The sequence below is a fragment of the Temnothorax longispinosus genome, chromosome 6 (genome assembly GCF_030848805.1).
Source record: "Temnothorax longispinosus isolate EJ_2023e chromosome 6, Tlon_JGU_v1, whole genome shotgun sequence".
NCBI classification, from domain to species: Eukaryota; Metazoa; Arthropoda; class Insecta; order Hymenoptera; family Formicidae; genus Temnothorax; species Temnothorax longispinosus.
Genome location: NC_092363.1, coordinates 18245414 through 18262760, shown reverse-complemented (window position 1 = coordinate 18262760; position 17347 = coordinate 18245414). Strand labels below are relative to the sequence as shown.

The 17347-nt window shown below is 37.9% G+C and overlaps 4 protein-coding genes across 9 annotated transcripts; 2 read left to right on the top strand and 2 right to left on the bottom strand.

Annotated features, from left to right (window-relative positions):
• Positions 1-29: 29 nt before the first annotated feature.
• Positions 30-4596, top strand: Pex13 (peroxin 13). The gene is made up of 5 exons (XM_071781791.1): positions 30-378; positions 1042-1308; positions 1693-1940; positions 2015-2215; positions 2435-4596. The coding sequence occupies exons 1-5, from the start codon at positions 311-313 to the stop codon at positions 2833-2835; spliced, it is 1185 nt and encodes a 394-aa protein (XP_071637892.1). The 5' UTR covers positions 30-310; the 3' UTR covers positions 2836-4596.
• Tfiia-l (transcription factor IIA L) lies at positions 3126-9322 on the bottom strand. 3 transcript variants are annotated; one of them, XM_071781792.1, is made up of 7 exons: positions 9187-9322; positions 8134-8344; positions 7598-7984; positions 7154-7362; positions 6883-7032; positions 6724-6813; positions 3126-6637 (listed from the first exon to the last, which is right to left on the bottom strand). In XM_071781792.1, exons 1-7 carry the CDS (start codon positions 9208-9210, stop codon positions 6530-6532), a joined length of 1179 nt encoding a protein of 392 aa, XP_071637893.1. In that variant the 5' UTR covers positions 9211-9322; the 3' UTR covers positions 3126-6529. The 3 variants fall into 3 exon arrangements, with proteins under 3 accessions (XP_071637893.1, XP_071637894.1, XP_071637895.1); XM_071781793.1 differs by having other exon boundaries at positions 6883-7029; XM_071781794.1 differs by lacking the exon at positions 9187-9322 and adding an exon at positions 8745-9026.
• Positions 9268-15488, top strand: Vps45 (vacuolar protein sorting 45). 2 transcript variants are annotated; one of them, XM_071781790.1, is made up of 9 exons: positions 9268-9408; positions 10548-10746; positions 10871-11020; positions 11470-11849; positions 12045-12317; positions 12407-12571; positions 12644-12873; positions 12961-14825; positions 15219-15488. In XM_071781790.1, the coding sequence occupies exons 2-8, from the start codon at positions 10590-10592 to the stop codon at positions 13157-13159; spliced, it is 1554 nt and encodes a 517-aa protein (XP_071637891.1). In that variant the 5' UTR covers positions 9268-9408; positions 10548-10589; the 3' UTR covers positions 13160-14825; positions 15219-15488. The 2 variants fall into 2 exon arrangements, with proteins under 2 accessions (XP_071637891.1, XP_071637890.1); XM_071781789.1 differs by lacking the exon at positions 9268-9408 and adding an exon at positions 9976-10363.
• LOC139815136 (metaxin-1) lies at positions 13171-17310 on the bottom strand. Of its 3 annotated transcripts, XM_071781799.1 has the most exons (6): positions 17003-17222; positions 16026-16273; positions 15186-15351; positions 14679-15065; positions 14118-14178; positions 13171-13477 (listed from the first exon to the last, which is right to left on the bottom strand). In XM_071781799.1, the coding sequence occupies exons 1-6, from the start codon at positions 17087-17089 to the stop codon at positions 13461-13463; spliced, it is 966 nt and encodes a 321-aa protein (XP_071637900.1). In that variant the 5' UTR covers positions 17090-17222; the 3' UTR covers positions 13171-13460. The 3 variants fall into 3 exon arrangements, with proteins under 3 accessions (XP_071637900.1, XP_071637902.1, XP_071637901.1); XM_071781801.1 differs by lacking the exon at positions 16026-16273 and having other exon boundaries at positions 17003-17310; XM_071781800.1 differs by lacking the exon at positions 14118-14178 and having other exon boundaries at positions 17003-17218.
• Between the last annotated feature and the right edge of the window lie 37 nt (positions 17311-17347).

The following is a 17347-nucleotide window of genomic DNA, read 5'->3' as shown; positions in this document are numbered from 1 at the left end:
GAACGGGCTTTAATACGTCAATACGAGTATTACGAGTTAATAACGCATGAGGTGACGTTCTGGGACGTTTCGCGATTTGAAAGGACGCCCCGGAGTCCGGAGTCCGGAGTATCCTTCGGACGTGAAAAAGGCACGCGTGGTCCACCGCTCCACGCAGATCACAGATTCCGGGAATTCCGCCAGTGAAATCCGTGAACTTTGAACCGCGCTATCAGCGCGGAATCGGCGGACCGTTTACGCCGTCGGTTGTGTGCGCGTGCCGATGTCGCGAGAGTCCACGGAAGAACGGACGTCGTGAGCTTCGAGAGCGATGGCACCGGGACGGAGTAACGTTATCAACGGCAACCAGCTCAGGAACTCCTCCAGCATTTCGTACAGGTAAAGCGACATCGAGCAGGCCCGGTATCGTACACGTATCCTCGATCTGGATCTCGCAACATCCGCGGAGTCATGTCGATGTCAAAGGGCATTCATCTGGCCGTCTTGCAACCGAATCCCCCGCACCGACAGCCTTCAATCAAGCCCTGCCCTGATATCTTATTTATGGTGTTCGAGTATCAAAAAGTGAAAAAAAGATTAATAGGTTGGAAAGCCCCCCGTGTGTACCCGGAGCAAATGCAGTCTGAATATTTTAATCGTCTGGTAGATTTTTAATCTCTTATGCTCAATTCTACCAATGTGTAGATTGACTTTAATTTCGGTCTGCTCACTTTTTATCCCTCTTTCTGGTTCTAAGAATTGATAAACAGTAAGTTAAAGCGAGATTAAAATTAATCTACATTGGTAGAAACGGACATTAATCCATTAAGGTTGTTCCTGGCACTTTAGCGCAGCTTAATAATCGTCTGATAATTTTATTCTGTACGTTTGGAACGAGTTATAGATTTATGTACAGTCTTCTGTTCCACATGGATTGTTGCAAAGCGGTCAGTTTGATGCCTGTACCAATGACATTTGACAAACTATGTGAATTTTATGCTAAGGATAGTCGCAAAGAACATATCGGTGAGATGTAACGTTGAAAATTTTGACTCTGCTCAGTATGCCGGGACCAAATTTGCCCTTCCAAACCGCTGGAGCTGTTCCACCGCCGTTGCCACCTCGCCAGCCGGCGCAAAGTTACTCGGGGTACAACGATTTCAGACCGTATGGCTCGAGCTATGGCTACGGGAATTATGGGAGCTACGGGTACGGAGGTGGTTACGGTGGTTACCGAGGTTACGGTGGATATGGATCTTTTGGTAGTTACAATCCCTATGGCAGCAGCTATGGACAAATTGGAGGGCACAGTGGTGACGTAGAAAACAGGTATGTTGGAGAAAAGGAAGTCATTTATTAATATTGAACCTTGAGGATCGACTACTTACATATTATAATATAAAACAATGAAACGATAAAAATCTAACTTTCTTGGTACATATGGTGTTTGAAAAATGTAATGATTCAATCTCAATACACTTGAAAGCAAGAAAAAGTATTATATAGTCGAAAAGAATAGATCTAATTTAAATTAGAAGAATAAATAATTTAAATTAAAGGATGGGCCTAGTTTAAATTAGACAATCTACTTTTCGGTCTACTTTTCCTCTCCTTCTTTGCCAGCATTGTAGAGTCTTAAATTTTTGTTTGAAGAAATCTCTTTGATTGCGCCTAGGATCCTTTGACCAAAAGAACCTGCTTTTCATATTGCAGATTTCAACAATACGCGGAGGAAAGCACGAGATCGACTTTCCGTGTGGTGGAGTCTGTGTTACAGACATTTTCGTCAATCACGATGTTGCTGGAATCAACGTATTTCGCATTGACGAATTCGTTCCGAGCGATTTTAAGCGTGGCGGATAATATCGGTAGACTGCGTTCAACAGTCGGCCAGCTGTTGAGCACGTTTGCTTTAATCCGTGTCATGAAATGGATCTACAGAAGAATTTTATTTACGCTTGGTAAGCCTCTTACATAACCGAGACTCTTATCTGTTTACATTATTTGCGGTTATCATCGTTTACTCTATTGTTAGGTCTTCAAACGCAAAGTGCTGTTGCCGAGGACTTGTGGCAGCAGTCGGTGTCACAGCTAAACGGAGAACGGCCGACGACTACGTCGGCGACGAATGAACGGATTTCTCCGTGGATGAATATTCTACTCCTCGGCGTGTTTGTCGCTATTCCATATCTAATTCACAAGATAACGAGTAGCATAAAGCAGAGTCAAATAAAAGGTAATTACTTTCGCATCTCTAAGTAAGGGTACCAGATTTAAATAAATACATAAATACATGATATATTTTTATAAGTAATGATCTACGTCTCTCGTCACTAAACTTCCGTCACTAAACATCCTGGGAAGATATCTAATTATGTTTATCAAAAATTCTATAAGACATTTATGTAATCGAAACTTTTAACACTTTAACAATTTATATCTGTTAAATTTACAGTTAACGATCCGAAAGAATGGGTGAAATGCGAGGATCCTGTATGCGTGGCGACAGCGATGTACGATTTCATGGCGGTTTCTAACGAGGAATTGAGCCTGAGAGCCGGTCAGAAAATATGGTTGGCGCCGCGCTCCTTGCAATCTAAAAGCATACCAGGTTGGTGGATAGCCACCGACAACAAGAACGTCGGTTTGGTGCCTGCCAATTACGTAACTATAGTGGGACAATTGAAGAGGAAATCGGAATCAGAAAGCAATGGAAATGTCACCGCATCTACGGTAATTCCAACTTCCATGCAAAGTGCGACCGTTCCCGGTGAACAGATGAATACGCTAGAACCTAACGCTAGCCAACAAAGTACTGACTTCTCTGAGAATAATATTAAAGATGATCTCCTTTAGTCCAAATATTGTACATTGGGAGATCTCGATCTAAATTTACTTGTTCGGATAGTCACGAAGTGATAATGTCTACCTTATAATATATGGCCTACTATGCCTTTATAGGACATGACTGATATAAAATAATATTAACAAAAATACGCGCCATATATTTACTGGGTATCAAACAAAGCGCGGTGAGTCTTTTTCAACACATGCTTGAATTATAGTTACGAAAGTCGATTTACTGAGACTTTTATGATTTATCTCTATTGGGGGAAAATTCACCGATGACCGTAAAATAAGAACGGTTTCAATTTACAGTAATATATTACCTTTCTATATGTTAAGTTATTCAAATAAAGGAGAATTTGTAACATGCATACATTTATAAATTTAAGCCTTTGAATATTCAATCAGAAGAGAAGCAACAAACTCGTATCATTTCGCAGATATCGGTGCATAAATGATTTTTTATTTCTTACAATGAATGTTTACAAATGCGAGATATTTCAATCTTGCACTTGCACTCGGCTGCAATAACGCTTGTGTTCAACGAACACTCGAGCAAAACTTATATCAAAACTGTATGATTTTTTTGTTCATATGATTGTTTGACTTACAACTGCTTGCTCATACAAGGAAAATCGGTAACTTGCATGTCACAAGTTCTCTTTGAAAGGGAATATTCGCAATGTAGTGTCACAATCTCATGTGTAAAATGAAGCACAGGACAATACAATCGCGTTTATATTTAGAAATCAAATTGCATAAAAAATAACTGCAATATTACGCTAATAATTTTCAAAATATGAGATGGCTCCAAATTGCAGAATCTCTAAAAAGTATTTGACATAAAAAATCATTGACGATTATAGAACTTTTGTAAATCCAACATGTAATTCACTAATTCTATTTATAACTGCTATATCTAAAGGTACATATACCAGTTTTTAATTTATATTGACTTCAGTATGAAAAAAATTAACTGCTTCAATTGGTAAAGCAGTCTGCCTTTTCTGTTACCGATTTAAAAAACCTAATCAAAATATACTAAAGTATAGACGCGATTGTTCGGGAAAAGCTATGATATTATTTATAATATATGCAATTATAGAATTTTGTACATTTTTTGTAATATTTTTTAATTGTAACTATTTTTCCTACTCCATTCAGTGTTTTGTATTGGATTTGTAATGGAAGTAACTTGCATATATGTACATATATGATATATTTATAGGCACATTTTTCTTCACAAATTGGAATTTAAGATATTGAATTTGTGAGATTCGACAGTCCTAATGTATTCTTCAATGTTGAGAACGTTTCTCTTTATGTCGTTTTAAATAAAATTTACAAAATTTTATTATACGTTAATGTATAAAAATGTTGATATTTATGTTTGAAGAGTCTAATGAGAATTGATTCGTATTCATGATTTATCGGGAAAGCATTGAATTACCACATAAAGGAATTTAATATAATAAAACGTGTTTTGCCGCTAAGCTACCTATCAATATGTTCTTGAGAAGCTGAAATCGGTTGGGCACGTATAATGGATTCTGATCGGAATTGTTTAGTTATTTCCTAGATTTCTATTGTGTTTTCTGGGAAAATGGAATAATTCCGATTGGAATTCATTTCGAAAAATTCCATAATATGTGCCCTTATCTAGTTAATTAGGAACAATAATCACACGAAATTTAGATAGGCATATATCGATTTGGACGATTATATATAGCACTAAACACGAAACAAAATAAAGGATATAACTATGGATTATTGAATGCTCATCATTAAGGAAATCACGGTTGTTCGAAAATTTCTAACATGCGCACACATGCAGACACATACACACCCACATCTATAAGAGTTTTGTTGTGAAACATTTATTTTGCAAATTCCAAGAAGTTTAATTTATAAATCAAACTTGGAATATATATAAGGCATACGACGAACAATATAACGCAGATACCGTAATATTTTCCGGACTCAGCACCTGTATATGAATCATATTCTACAAGATGCATGATTTTCACCAAAATTTTCATAAAATATATGCTCCTTTTTGGTAACCTCAAATTAGAGATCTGTGATGTGCTGATTGTTTAAAATAAATCGTCCGGATGTAAAAATATGCCAATGCATGGGACGTTTTCAGCAAACTGATACAATACAAAAATTGCACACTATTTTGGCATATTCACAATCACATTACGAGTTTCGTACAAGCTTGTTTATATATCGTCGTTCTTCAAATTAAACAACTATCTTAAGCTAACTAAACAATTTTCACTCATAAATTATAATTTAAGAATAAATTTTTATAAACACGCTCACGGCACTGATTTCGTTTAATCGTTAAGGCGCGTGTAATAACATAAAATTTGCTAACTCATGAATCTCTTACAACTTACTTGACTAAGGCGATTTAAACTGTTCTGAAAGCGAATTAAAATAATTTTAATGGCAGCTTCAAATACGCATTTGTCAAATATTACATAAAAATCTGAAAGTTAAAAGAGAAATTTCATAAACATTTAATAATACTAAGCTACTCTGTAAATTTGGAAATAAAACAGAAGTTTATAAAGATCGAGTTTTGTTGCTTCCAGAGCAATTTAAACTTCCTGAATGAAACACGCCGATAGATCTTCTAAATGCTGAATTGTTCTTCATTCCTCTTGATAAATGAACTTGTCAATGCTGGCAACAGTAAGACACATTTATTATTCCAAATCACACATGAACCGTAGAGTTTAGTAATCCCTTAAAACTTTTTAACTCAAACACACATACGATATCTCGTTCTGTTTTCAGATCACAAATAGAGAACGGAAGTTTTTCAACTTCCTTCCACGTGAAAAAGTTTATAATTGAGGATTTCAAAATATATATGTATATAATATATATTATGTATATATCTATAGAGTTAGTTTTTTGGATTTTCATTGTCCATGATGTTAGTGGTTTTAGATCCACTAATCGATATGGTGCTTTCGTCAATATGCATATATATTATTCGGGGTCAATATATATACATAACGCACTTCCGCTTCAATAAAAGTTTACTCATTTTCTAGAAAAAGCTAACTAATCCGTCGTGGATTTTTTTTAGAAGAATCTCGGCGCCCACAAGCAAGTTTCCAGTAACATACGACTAACAGTAGGAGACTTTGTATAATTGTTTTATACACTTGTATATTCATAAATTTGCACTACATAAAAACCATATATATATTAGCCCTCTATACCCCACTTAACTTTCGGTCTTGAATTTTCTTAAGTAAAAGATTAACAAAATAATTAAGAATATTCAAGACTGACAATAATTAGAACGCAAAAAAAAAAAAACTTAAAAAAGGAATATATCAACACTTTTTAAGTTCGCGACTTATCTAGTTTCGACAAGTAAAATCGGCGTACCTGAACATCTCAAGCATCCCCTTGTCTTTCAGAGGGCTAACGATATAACACAAAATGTACAATACGATATTTGTGATAATGTGATGACATTCGCCATTGTTCCCCTATACTGCTATTTCCACTTGCAGCAAATTTGTGCAATCGGTAGAAGAATCGTCGTAGAGATTGTCGGTATATCTCCATATTAGAAATGTGGTTTCACGTGAACACATTATCAAGTTGCCTTTACACGCAGTGTCCCTGAGTCGAGCTTACTGTGGGCAACACGATATTCACATCGCACCTAAAGTTACCATTCAGCGTCCCCGTTTGCCTTTTGAAACACATAGTCTTTCCCACTTAGATTCATTATACCGTCCTTCAGATAAAACTTCCACTTATTTCGACTCCTTGTGATCTGAAAACAAAACGTTATCGTGAATTAGAAATAATTGAGTTCGAAATAATTTAATTGCAAAAATTAACTGTAAATTGCTTTCATACCTTATCGTACTGACAGACGACTACATTGTCAGTATCGAAGAGATCAGCGGGATCATCATCCGTGACATCATCTTCGGAATTAAGGGGTTCCTAATACAGACAATTCTCTTGTAAGACAAGATGATTCACTCAAGTTACTTGAAATTTATAAATATTAACCTCTTCACGAGCCGCCGCCTCATCATGCTCTTCCTCCTCTTTTTCATCGATATCCTCGTCATCATCATCATTGTCCTCTTCTTCCTCTTCATCATCATCGTCAGTAGAATCACCTACTCCTCCGTCTAACTGATTTATATTATTTTGCTGCTGAAAAAGTGAATAATGTACGTTACTTATAATATGTGTATGTGTATGTACTTATCTATTTATCCATTATCTTATCTTTTGTGTTACATTCTCTCGTATCGTATAAAATATTCTACTCTACCTGATTTTGAGGCGGCCTCTGCGTGACAACGCTGTTTGTACTTTGTGTGACCACTTGAAGAGGCTGATTTACTTGCAATGGAGTTAACGTTGCTTGTCCTTGCAGCGTAGAATTCACGTGCTGTTGCAACAGAGTCGAAGCTAAATTCGCTGGAAGACCCATAGCCGCGGAAATTACCGGACCAGTTAAAATCGTATGTAGCTGGTTTGCTAAAATAAAAAAAAAGAAACAAATATTTATTTTCAGAGACAAATAGCTGACGCGTGCGTGTGTATTGCAAATTTCCAATATAATAAACTGCGGTAATAAAAAATTACATTTATATTTTATAAATCTTTATGTGGCTTTGTATTATAAAAATTATATATAACAAGATAAAATGTACAAAACAGTTTAATTTATGCTGCACAAATTGTTCTTAATGAAACACAGCAAAATTCTCACCTTGAAGAGCAGATGCAGGAACTTGTATGCTTAAAATCCGCTGTGGTCCGTCCGGAACGCCGGGTTGTGGAGGTAAGGTGATCTGTATTGGCACTTGTCGTTCAAGCACACTCGAGGCGGTCACCACTTGTTGCACTTGTTGGGGTGTCGTCGAATGCTGCTGTTGCAACGTCGTTCCCGTGGAAGGATGCGTATGTTGCTGAGGTTGCGACGATTGCTGTGGTTGTGCTTGCGCTTGCTGCTGTTGCGGTTGTTGTTGAGGTTGAGGTTGAGGGTGAGGTTGAGGTTGAGGTTGAGGTTGAAGTGGAGGTGGAGGTTGAGGTTGCGTTTGCGTTTGCGGCACTATTTTTCCAGCAGATGGTTGTACAAAATGATTTCCTACATTAGCTGTTAAAACATCAAACATATAACAATGATTTATATATACACAATATGCATCACCATTACCGAATGTTCTATACGGAACACCCAATAGCAGTGAACCACCTTGTAAATTGCATTTTACTGTGAAATGAAAAATAATGAAAGACGCTAACCTCTATTGACGGACACAGCTTTGTGCGTGTTGATTTGAGGAACTTGCGGCTCCGGTGGATCTGGATTCAATTCCACGGCCTTGCTGGCCATCAGTTTTGTTTCCCATATTTGCTTAAGCTCCTGGAGAACCTGTTCGTCCACCCCTTCGTCTATAAATGCCTCTCGCACTCCCGATATTACATCTTCTATCACAGTGTTGTATAATTTCAGCTGTAAAATAATTCACAGTGAATTCAGTCATTTTGATATTGTAAAAATATGAAAAATATATACATATAAAGTACACATAAACCTCCATAAATGTATCTCAATAGTCATGCTGACCGAAAAACGTTATATAAGTATAAATATGCTAATACATTCCTATCAAACAATTAAAGTAGCATAAGCCAATATAAGTTCGAGTACGGATGTTTGCGTGAATTAAAAATTCTTCCGATATCTCTCTTAATATCTCTCACACTCAAACTAATTTCTGATTTCTCAAGTCCTCTTTGGACCCAAATATAAACCAAAAATGTTAGATGCATAATAGAAACACAATTGTACATCACATGAACATATGCTAGCCATTCACGCTGGCCTTACAATTCAATTTATCCTAGCATACCTAACAACCTCGAGACACCGGGAATCACATCGCGGGAAAAAGATTCCAGCATTCGAGCGAACCAGCCAAGTATGTAAACATCCGAACGTTTGCTCAGAGATATCACAGTGGAATGTACTTAATCTCCGCTTTACATCTAGATATTGAACGACGGTGTGCGAGACGGCGACGAACAGAACAGCCGGACGGTCACGCTAAGCAACCTGCCTCGGCTGCGATCTTTCAACCGAGGTGATGTGATAACTCCCTCGATGCTCATCCGGGGCGATCGAACGCCATCGAGTCGCCGGACACGCGCGCGGTATTTTCCCCGCGCGGATCCGTCGGAAGTTCCGGAGGGAAAAAAATCCCGTTCTCTCCGGACAATCGCCGAGAATACGCGAACGTCCTCGGAAAAGGCGGAGGGCCGCGCTCACGGCCCGCTCTACTCGTCTCTACTCACCACGCTGGTCTGGCTGAGGGCCATCGTGGCGCGACACGCACGTATCGGCGTGGACGCGCTCGCCCGACCGGGATGGGGAAGCGGAACACCGACCGCAGCCGCGCGTGGGACAGCGTACCCTGCCCGCGTCGCCTTCAGAAACCGCTCCGGCAGGTCCGGTACATCGTCGCAGCGGGTGAGCGGGCGGAAGGGTAGACACCTCGGGAGAGCGTTCAATCACAGGTATTCTTGCGGGAAGAAAAAACGCAGAGCACGGCAGCGGCCCACCTCTCGCTCCGTCCACGAACACCGTCGGGCTGGCCGTGGCGTAAACTCGGGGAATTATGCTGCGATGGGCGCCCGGTCTCCTCCGCGCAGGCGCGCAACGGGCGCGCAGTGGCGTAACTGGCGCAGCGGGAAAGGAGAGAAATCGGAACCCCCGAGATTCTATAGAATTTTTTTATTCTCGTGAGAGGGAGAAACGCACACTCCTGTTCTTACGGAAATGTTGCAATTTGATTGGCTGTCGCATTGTTTTTAGCCCAAACTTGTAGTTTTTTCGTATAAACGGAAATTGAGCGGATGTTTTTTTTTTATATTCCGTTGTTCATTCGTAGAAAAATAATGAACAAGAATAATTTACCTAAAGCGAAATAACTAATTATATAATTCATTGTCCTTGATCCAATTCTTTTTTTCCACATATTAGGCAACAAAGTTAATAAAATATAGTATAGTTTACTCGATAAATTAATCGGAGTTTAGTTGGAGTTAACAAAAATTTTTTTTTAGTCGATCGGAGTCATATCGGTGTGACGTCACGCAACGAAGCCTCGCCATCGCAAATTCGCGTAAACGGACCAATCGGCGAAGAACCGGGATCAGCTGCGCCGTTGCGAATGACGTTTTAGGACCACTCGAGAATTCTGTATCTGTCGTCGTTGTCAAAATTTAGTCACGTTCAGCAGTGTGCGTCATGGTACTTGAGGGGCTTCGCGTCTCGGCAACTAATCGCGTCTAGTTTAACGAAATATGAATTTAGCGTGATACACGCAAGCGCGTAATACGATAATCGCCCAGATCCGGACGACGATTCAACGTCAGGATGAACGTCGTCGCCGCGTTGAAGTTTTATATAACGAGGATGACGGAGGACAGCGGCCCTGGCATGAAGGTTCTGCTGATGGATAAACAAACGGTAGGAGCGACGTGCTAATTACGATGATTGATTGCGAACTCGTGTCTCGTATTTCCTCTTCCTCTCTAATTGCGCGTCCGTTTCACTTGGAGCATGAAAAACATGACGGTGCAACTGCAAAGAACGGAACAATGACAACAGTTTCAAGGTATATCGTCATTCTTCTTTTTTTTTTCAATTTTAGACGAGCATAGTCAGCCTGCTCTACAGCCAGTCCGAGATACTGATGAAAGAGGTGTACCTGTTTGAACGGATAGACACAGCCGTGCACAACGACACCTTGAAACACCTGACATGTATAGTGTTCGTAAGGCCGACCAAGGAAAATATCGATTTGCTTTGCAAGGAGCTCAGATACCCCAAATACGGAGTGTATTATATTTGTAAGTGACCGCACGTGTCCCTGTAAAAAATTAACAATCAGGCGTTGAGAAACTGTAGAAGCGTGTCTAGTTTCTCAAGCTGGGAATGAGAAGTGACGATCACCAATAACACTTACTGCGCTAGATTTCAGTAATATTATCGCCAAGGCGGATATAAAGCTTCTGGCGGAGAGCGACGAGCGAGAGGTAGTCAGAGAGGTGCACGAATACTACGCGGATTATCTGGCTATTAATCCACACTTGTTTTCGCTCGGAATAAATGCCTGTTCTGAAGGTAACTTAATCTTATGCAAACTCGTTTGGTCCCAGTCTACCCCTATTCACTCCAACCATGCCCTTTTGTGTTCTACGAGTTTCTAATCCTCGCATCATAACTCACGAACGAATTGACGAAATTTAATGTTCCAAAGCGCAAATTAAAGCTAAAAGTAGTAGCTTTAATTTGCGCTTTGGAACATTAAATTTCGTCAATTCGTTCGTGAGTTATGATGCGAGGATTAAAAGGGCGGAAAAAACGTTGGAGTGAATAGGGCTACAATAGATGTTTTAAGCCCTAAGCCCTAGGAAGGGATCAATCACAGTCAATTATTCTCCTCAAATTCAACTGTGATTGAACAATTTCTTAAGGCTTAGGGCTTAAAACACCTATTGTAGACCGGGACTTGAAAAAAAATCTTGAAAATTATCCGTCGCTCTTATCCCGGTCTGATTTGCATTTACAAGGGTTGACATGGGATCCGGTGCACTTGCACAGAACTGTCCAAGGAATAACTTCCGTTTTGTTATCGCTGAAGAAATGCCCGTATATCAGATATCAAAACAGTTCCGACATGGCGAAGAGATTGGCGGAGAAGATAAGGGAGGTGCTCAGCAAAGAATCGAATTCCTTCGAATTTCGGCAGGAGTCGAATCCCCTCCTTCTGATAGTCGATAGGAGAGACGATCCTGTCACGCCGTTGCTAAATCAGTGGACGTATCAAGCGATGGTACACGAATTACTGACGATCAATAACAATCGGGTTAACTTGTCCCACGTGAAAGGCATTTCGAAAGAATTGAAAGAAGTCGTTCTGAGCGCGGAGCACGATGACTTTTATGCAAATGTAAGAAAATTCTTCAACCCATTTTTCACCATACGTGCATTCATATTTAAAATTTATTAGCAAAAGTACATATAAATTAATAAAAGTAATATTTTTGAAAAAGATCTTGGTTTACTTTGAGATTTTTCAAATAATTTTATAAACGTTATTCCTTGCGGAAGACCCTTTGTGTTAAAAGAATATATTCTTGAGCAGAACTTGTATCTAAACTTTGGGGAAATAGGACAAACGATAAAAGAATTGATGGAAGAGTTTCAAAAGAAAGCGAAGAAGCATCAGAAGGTTGAAAGTATAGCCGACATGAAACACTTCGTAGAGACGTATCCGCTTTTCAAGAAACTCTCTGGTACCGTATCGAAGCACGTTACGGTAGTCGGAGAGCTTTCGTCCCTTGTGGAAAAGCACAATTTGTTGGAAGTATCAGAATTGGAACAAGAACTAAGTTGCCAAACCGATCATTCCTCGCAGGTAATTTTTCAATATCTCCGCAAAACGATTAAAAAATAATATATATCTTATATATCTGTGTATTCTTTTTAATCGTTCTGTTTTTACAGCTGCAAAAGATAAAAGCACTTATCAGCAATCAGAAGGTACGAGATGTGGATACTGTAAGACTCGTCATGCTTTACGCGCTGCATTATGAAAAATACGCGAGCAATGATATAAACGGTTTAGTAGAATTACTTAAGAAGAGAAATGTTTCAGACAAATATATTAAGGTACTTATAGAATTAATATTTTTTAGTGAGAAAGATATATGTATATAATATACAAACCTAATATATTTCCAGCTTGTATATAATATATTAGAATACAGCGGTGTTAACGCAAGACAGAGTAATTTATTTGATCGAGAAGCAGTTGCCAAGATAACCAAGAAGTTATTCAAAGGATTAAGTGGGGTAGATAATATATACACGCAACATTGTCCTTTAATAAATGAAACACTAGAAGACTTGATAAAAGGAAAATTAAGTACGCAGACATTTCCATATCTCGGTAACATGATAATGTCACGAAGGTAAATTGTTTAAATATTAAATAGCGAGCCACACATGCATGTGTGTTAGATATAATTTATATACATTATCATTCTCCATTTTTATAGACCTCAAGACATAATAATATTCATGATTGGAGGTGCGACTTATGAAGAAAGTTTGGCTGTTTATAATTTAAATAAGCAAAATCCGGGAATGAAGATTATCCTAGGCGGTACCACCATCCACAATTTTAAAAGTTTCGCCGAAGAGGTGCACCATGCCACCAGCGGGATCTTAATGCGATATAAAATCGGAAAAAATTAATGACGTTGATGTAACGTCATATTCCAAAATATTTATTGACTTTGTTATACATTTTGCTATTTATACATTCATGTAATATCTCCCTCTCTTTCTCTCTCTGTGTCACGAATATAGGGCTATTCCACACCAAGACTTTCGAACGTAAATCACCGCGAAGTATTGCATGAAACAGAATATTCTTCTGCATTTGATAATTTTATATTTCCTATCTTTGTCGTGAAAACATAATTTTCTTTTTGCTAACTGCTATTCGTCATCCTCATCATTCAGCATGTATTCCATCGGCATATCTATGATTTCGTCATCCTTTACTGGTACCTTTAATAAATATGCATTATTTTTCTTAATATTGCAAAAAGCACAATAAATAATATATATGCATTGGCTTAAAACCTCTGATTTAAATTTTCTACATTATATAGTCATTTTTATAATAAAACCCCAAATTAAAAATCTGTTGAAATATACTCATTTAAAAAAGCTAAATGGAAAAAGTTTTATTAACTACTTCCATCTCTAAAGCTTCATTTCTAATTACTTATTATTTAAGAAACTATTGATCTATTAGTTTTTGAATATTTTATTAAGGAATAATCCCATCCTAAATTGTGTATATTATTTTTATCATTCTGACACACCAAAAGAATTAATATACAAATAAAACCTTATTAAATACATTAATGAAGAGTCTATGTTAAAATTTGGAATATTTTACAAATATAATTTTACGTCTAATGTTATTCATGTTATTTACATAGGAATATATAATTTTTCCACTTTACGCTGAATAAAAATACACTATTTAACCACTTTAATTGTGAATACACCAACTTAACGCAGTTCTTTAAGGTGTATGCGGTAAGAAGCAAAAATATACTCGTTATGTAAAAAAATTGATATTAATTGGTTAATTTCCATGTAAAAATTATATTATCAATACGCAATAACTAATACTCACGTTTTCTATTCTTCTTAGGAATTTTAATAAATTTTCTGCTTCTTAACAAATATACTAGCACCTACAAATAAAGCTACTTGTAGCTTCAACCTCAACATTTGTACTGTTTTGTTTTCCAAAAAACATATTTACATGAACAGAGAGTATCTTTTTGCGATACAAGACTTTATACTTTATCTACATTATAAATATATTTTGCTAAATTGATCATAAATATCACATTTTGCTATATAAGTAAGACATATTGATCCAATCCAAATAAAAATATAGAAATTTTTATATTATGTAAAAAGAAAATTTTCCCTGCATGCAAAAATTCTTTTTATTAAATATAGTATTTATAAAAATAGATAAATATATTGATATGGTTTGTATAAAGTAAATATTATATATTAATTGACGCAAAAATAATTCACATCAAGAATGTTTTCAAAACAAAGATAAGAAGATAGAAAAACCAATTAATATCCAACACAAATTCCGTCTATCGCAAGAATTTTTCGTTTATCTATCCATGATGTGCATTCTATCACATCTTTTCTCTGTATAAGCAAAACTTACCTCTACAATGCCAGTGGATAACGCATATCCTGTCATTGCCAGTATAGCGACAAGCGCGGCGAGGATTTGGTTTCTTCTCTTGTTGGGAAATTCACTTTCGGAATCTCTTCTTAATCTTTCGGCATTCTTCTCGGCTCTATGCTTCTCGTAAGTCTGATATTCAATCTCAAAGTACCTTTGTGATATGCGCGACACATACTTCACTAGATTTGTACAGGCTTTCAAATGATTTTGTAAAACTGGGTTTGGTAATGGGGCCTTTAGCAACGGTCCCAGATACGAGTATACAACGGCGTCTATCGCGCTAGGTTGCTGCCCACAAAAGAAATCTCTATCGCCAAGCCTCGTAGATAACAACGTTAAACATTTTTGTGCTTCCGAGTATACCTGTTACATAAATTCACATACTTATTACATAAATTCTTCGAGTTAATCAAAATAAGTCTTTTGCACTTAATATTACGTTTTCTCTCGTTATATAAACGTTTTCCTGCGCGTTACACGTACCTCATTTTCAATAACATTTATATTATCTTCCAGGGGATATAAACTTTGCATCAAGGCGTGCGCTTGCCGTTCAAATTTTCCTGGATAATAGAAATTAAATGGAAAAGACAGCGCTTTGCAGTACCATGGTCTAACTAACTCGTCCAGATTTTTCTTATCTATCCACCTAAAAATAATTGTAATAATGAGATCCCTTTGTTATTTATGCTATAATTACGGAAGCACTGACGTTGTACAAGGCTCTAATTACACTGAGATGCACTCTGCTAATAAGAAACTATTAAAACATTATTTGCAAAACTAGAGGACTGGACAAACATATACGCAATGACCAGAATAACGTGCATCCCATATTTAGATAAAGATACTTTAATATTGTTACTTGAGACAAATAATTCATTTACCTAATTACTAAATTAGATACATTTAGAAACAAATTTGTTACTCGACATTTGTAATTTTGAACCTTGCCATGTATATGTCTTTAAGAAAATCTTTCCTCTTAGGCGATGTCTGAAATTACTATTAATTCTGGCCTTTCCTTGACAATTATTTTGCTAATAACACTTGGGCAATACAGGAATTCTATAATATTTTGAATTTAATGGACCTGCTAATTACTTTGAACTTTGAAGATGATATATGCATAAATGTCTTAAAAAATTCTCAGCATGGATGATGAATAAGTTATTTTTCAATCGATTTAATTACTATCGATTAATTAGGTAAATCTCGTCAATCTTTCCGTTGCAAATAAGTGAATGTAATTTTAATATATCGTTGATATTTCATAAATACTAAGTTGCATCTTATTCTGGCGCGTTTTTGCACATCTCATACCATATAAATTGGAAGGCTGGATACAACTTTTCCTTAAGCAGAGCATCATAAGCCATGACGTCTGCGCACTGCTTATCGTTTAACGTATAGTCAAAATTATATTTCGCTCTAAAAAAGGGCAATATATCTTTGACCGTGTCCAAAGTACGCAGACCAGCCCTAAGCAAAGGTAATCGACCGTTTGGCGTTCTAAACGGATTGCTCGCTAGATTGACTTTTAAAGGTACCCCACTGAATCTGGCATATGCCTACAAATAACATGACACTGTATTAGGAAACGAGTGCTGTTGCAACCTGTTATATCATTAGGATGTTACATTATTACTGAATAGACATTGAGATTAAGTTTTTATTAACAAAGTAATCATAATTTCTGATAACATATCGCCGTTACAATTTGAATGGCTAAAACTGAAATGCAGTGGCCCAGTGGCTAACATTTAACCTTCAACGCGTCGACTTGGATATTAACGGAACAGTGGAGGCACATTTTATTTTTCTTTCGTTTTCATTTCATTTTAAGGCTCCCTGATATCGCTACGTATGTCGTACCCTTCTCGGATACGCCTCCAAGGCAGCAAGTACCCTTTTGATGACTTCTTCGGCCGATCATAGTGTCACACAACTTTTACAATTAAATTTTGAATGAAGACTGTTAAGATTCGCTTGAAGTCACTCGGGGAAAACGTCGCTCCGTCGCCCACGTTTCTCATCTCCAACGTGTAATCCGTCGAGAATCTTTCATTTTTAATTAATCGCTCGAAAAAGGCGCGCGGCACCTCGGACGTTCCCCAGTGCGAGGGTTCGAGTTCGGTGCTAAATCGGCCGAAGAACTCATGCGACGGGATAGATATTTGAGATCCTCGTACGTGCCGGACTCTTCGGCATCACGAGAAAAAAGGGGGAAAAAACCGCCCCGTCGTCGGTCGGCTACCAGCATGCGGGTGCCATAACCTGTACCCGTCGACCTAACGCACCAGAACCTGCAGGCACTCGATGTCGACCGACGGCAGGCCCCAGTCGCCCTTCCACACGTCCAGCTGCAGCACCTCGGCGTTCGCCATTTTCGAAAACTCGCATCGCCAGTGAGACTAAACGCGATAAACCCTCGGCGCGAAGCCTCTCGTCCGCCGAGACCTCGTCCCCTCGGTAAACAATGCAGCGTCGCGTGGCACATTGCAGGTTAGGGTGGCTCGTTCCTCGCAGCTGAACTTTCTGCACTTTTTATCCTCCCTCCTTTTCTCCCCGACGGCTAATCGCGCACGTGTTCCGCTTTAAAGTGCAAAGAGTGCAGCAATAAGGAGCAGACAAGTGTACGAGTG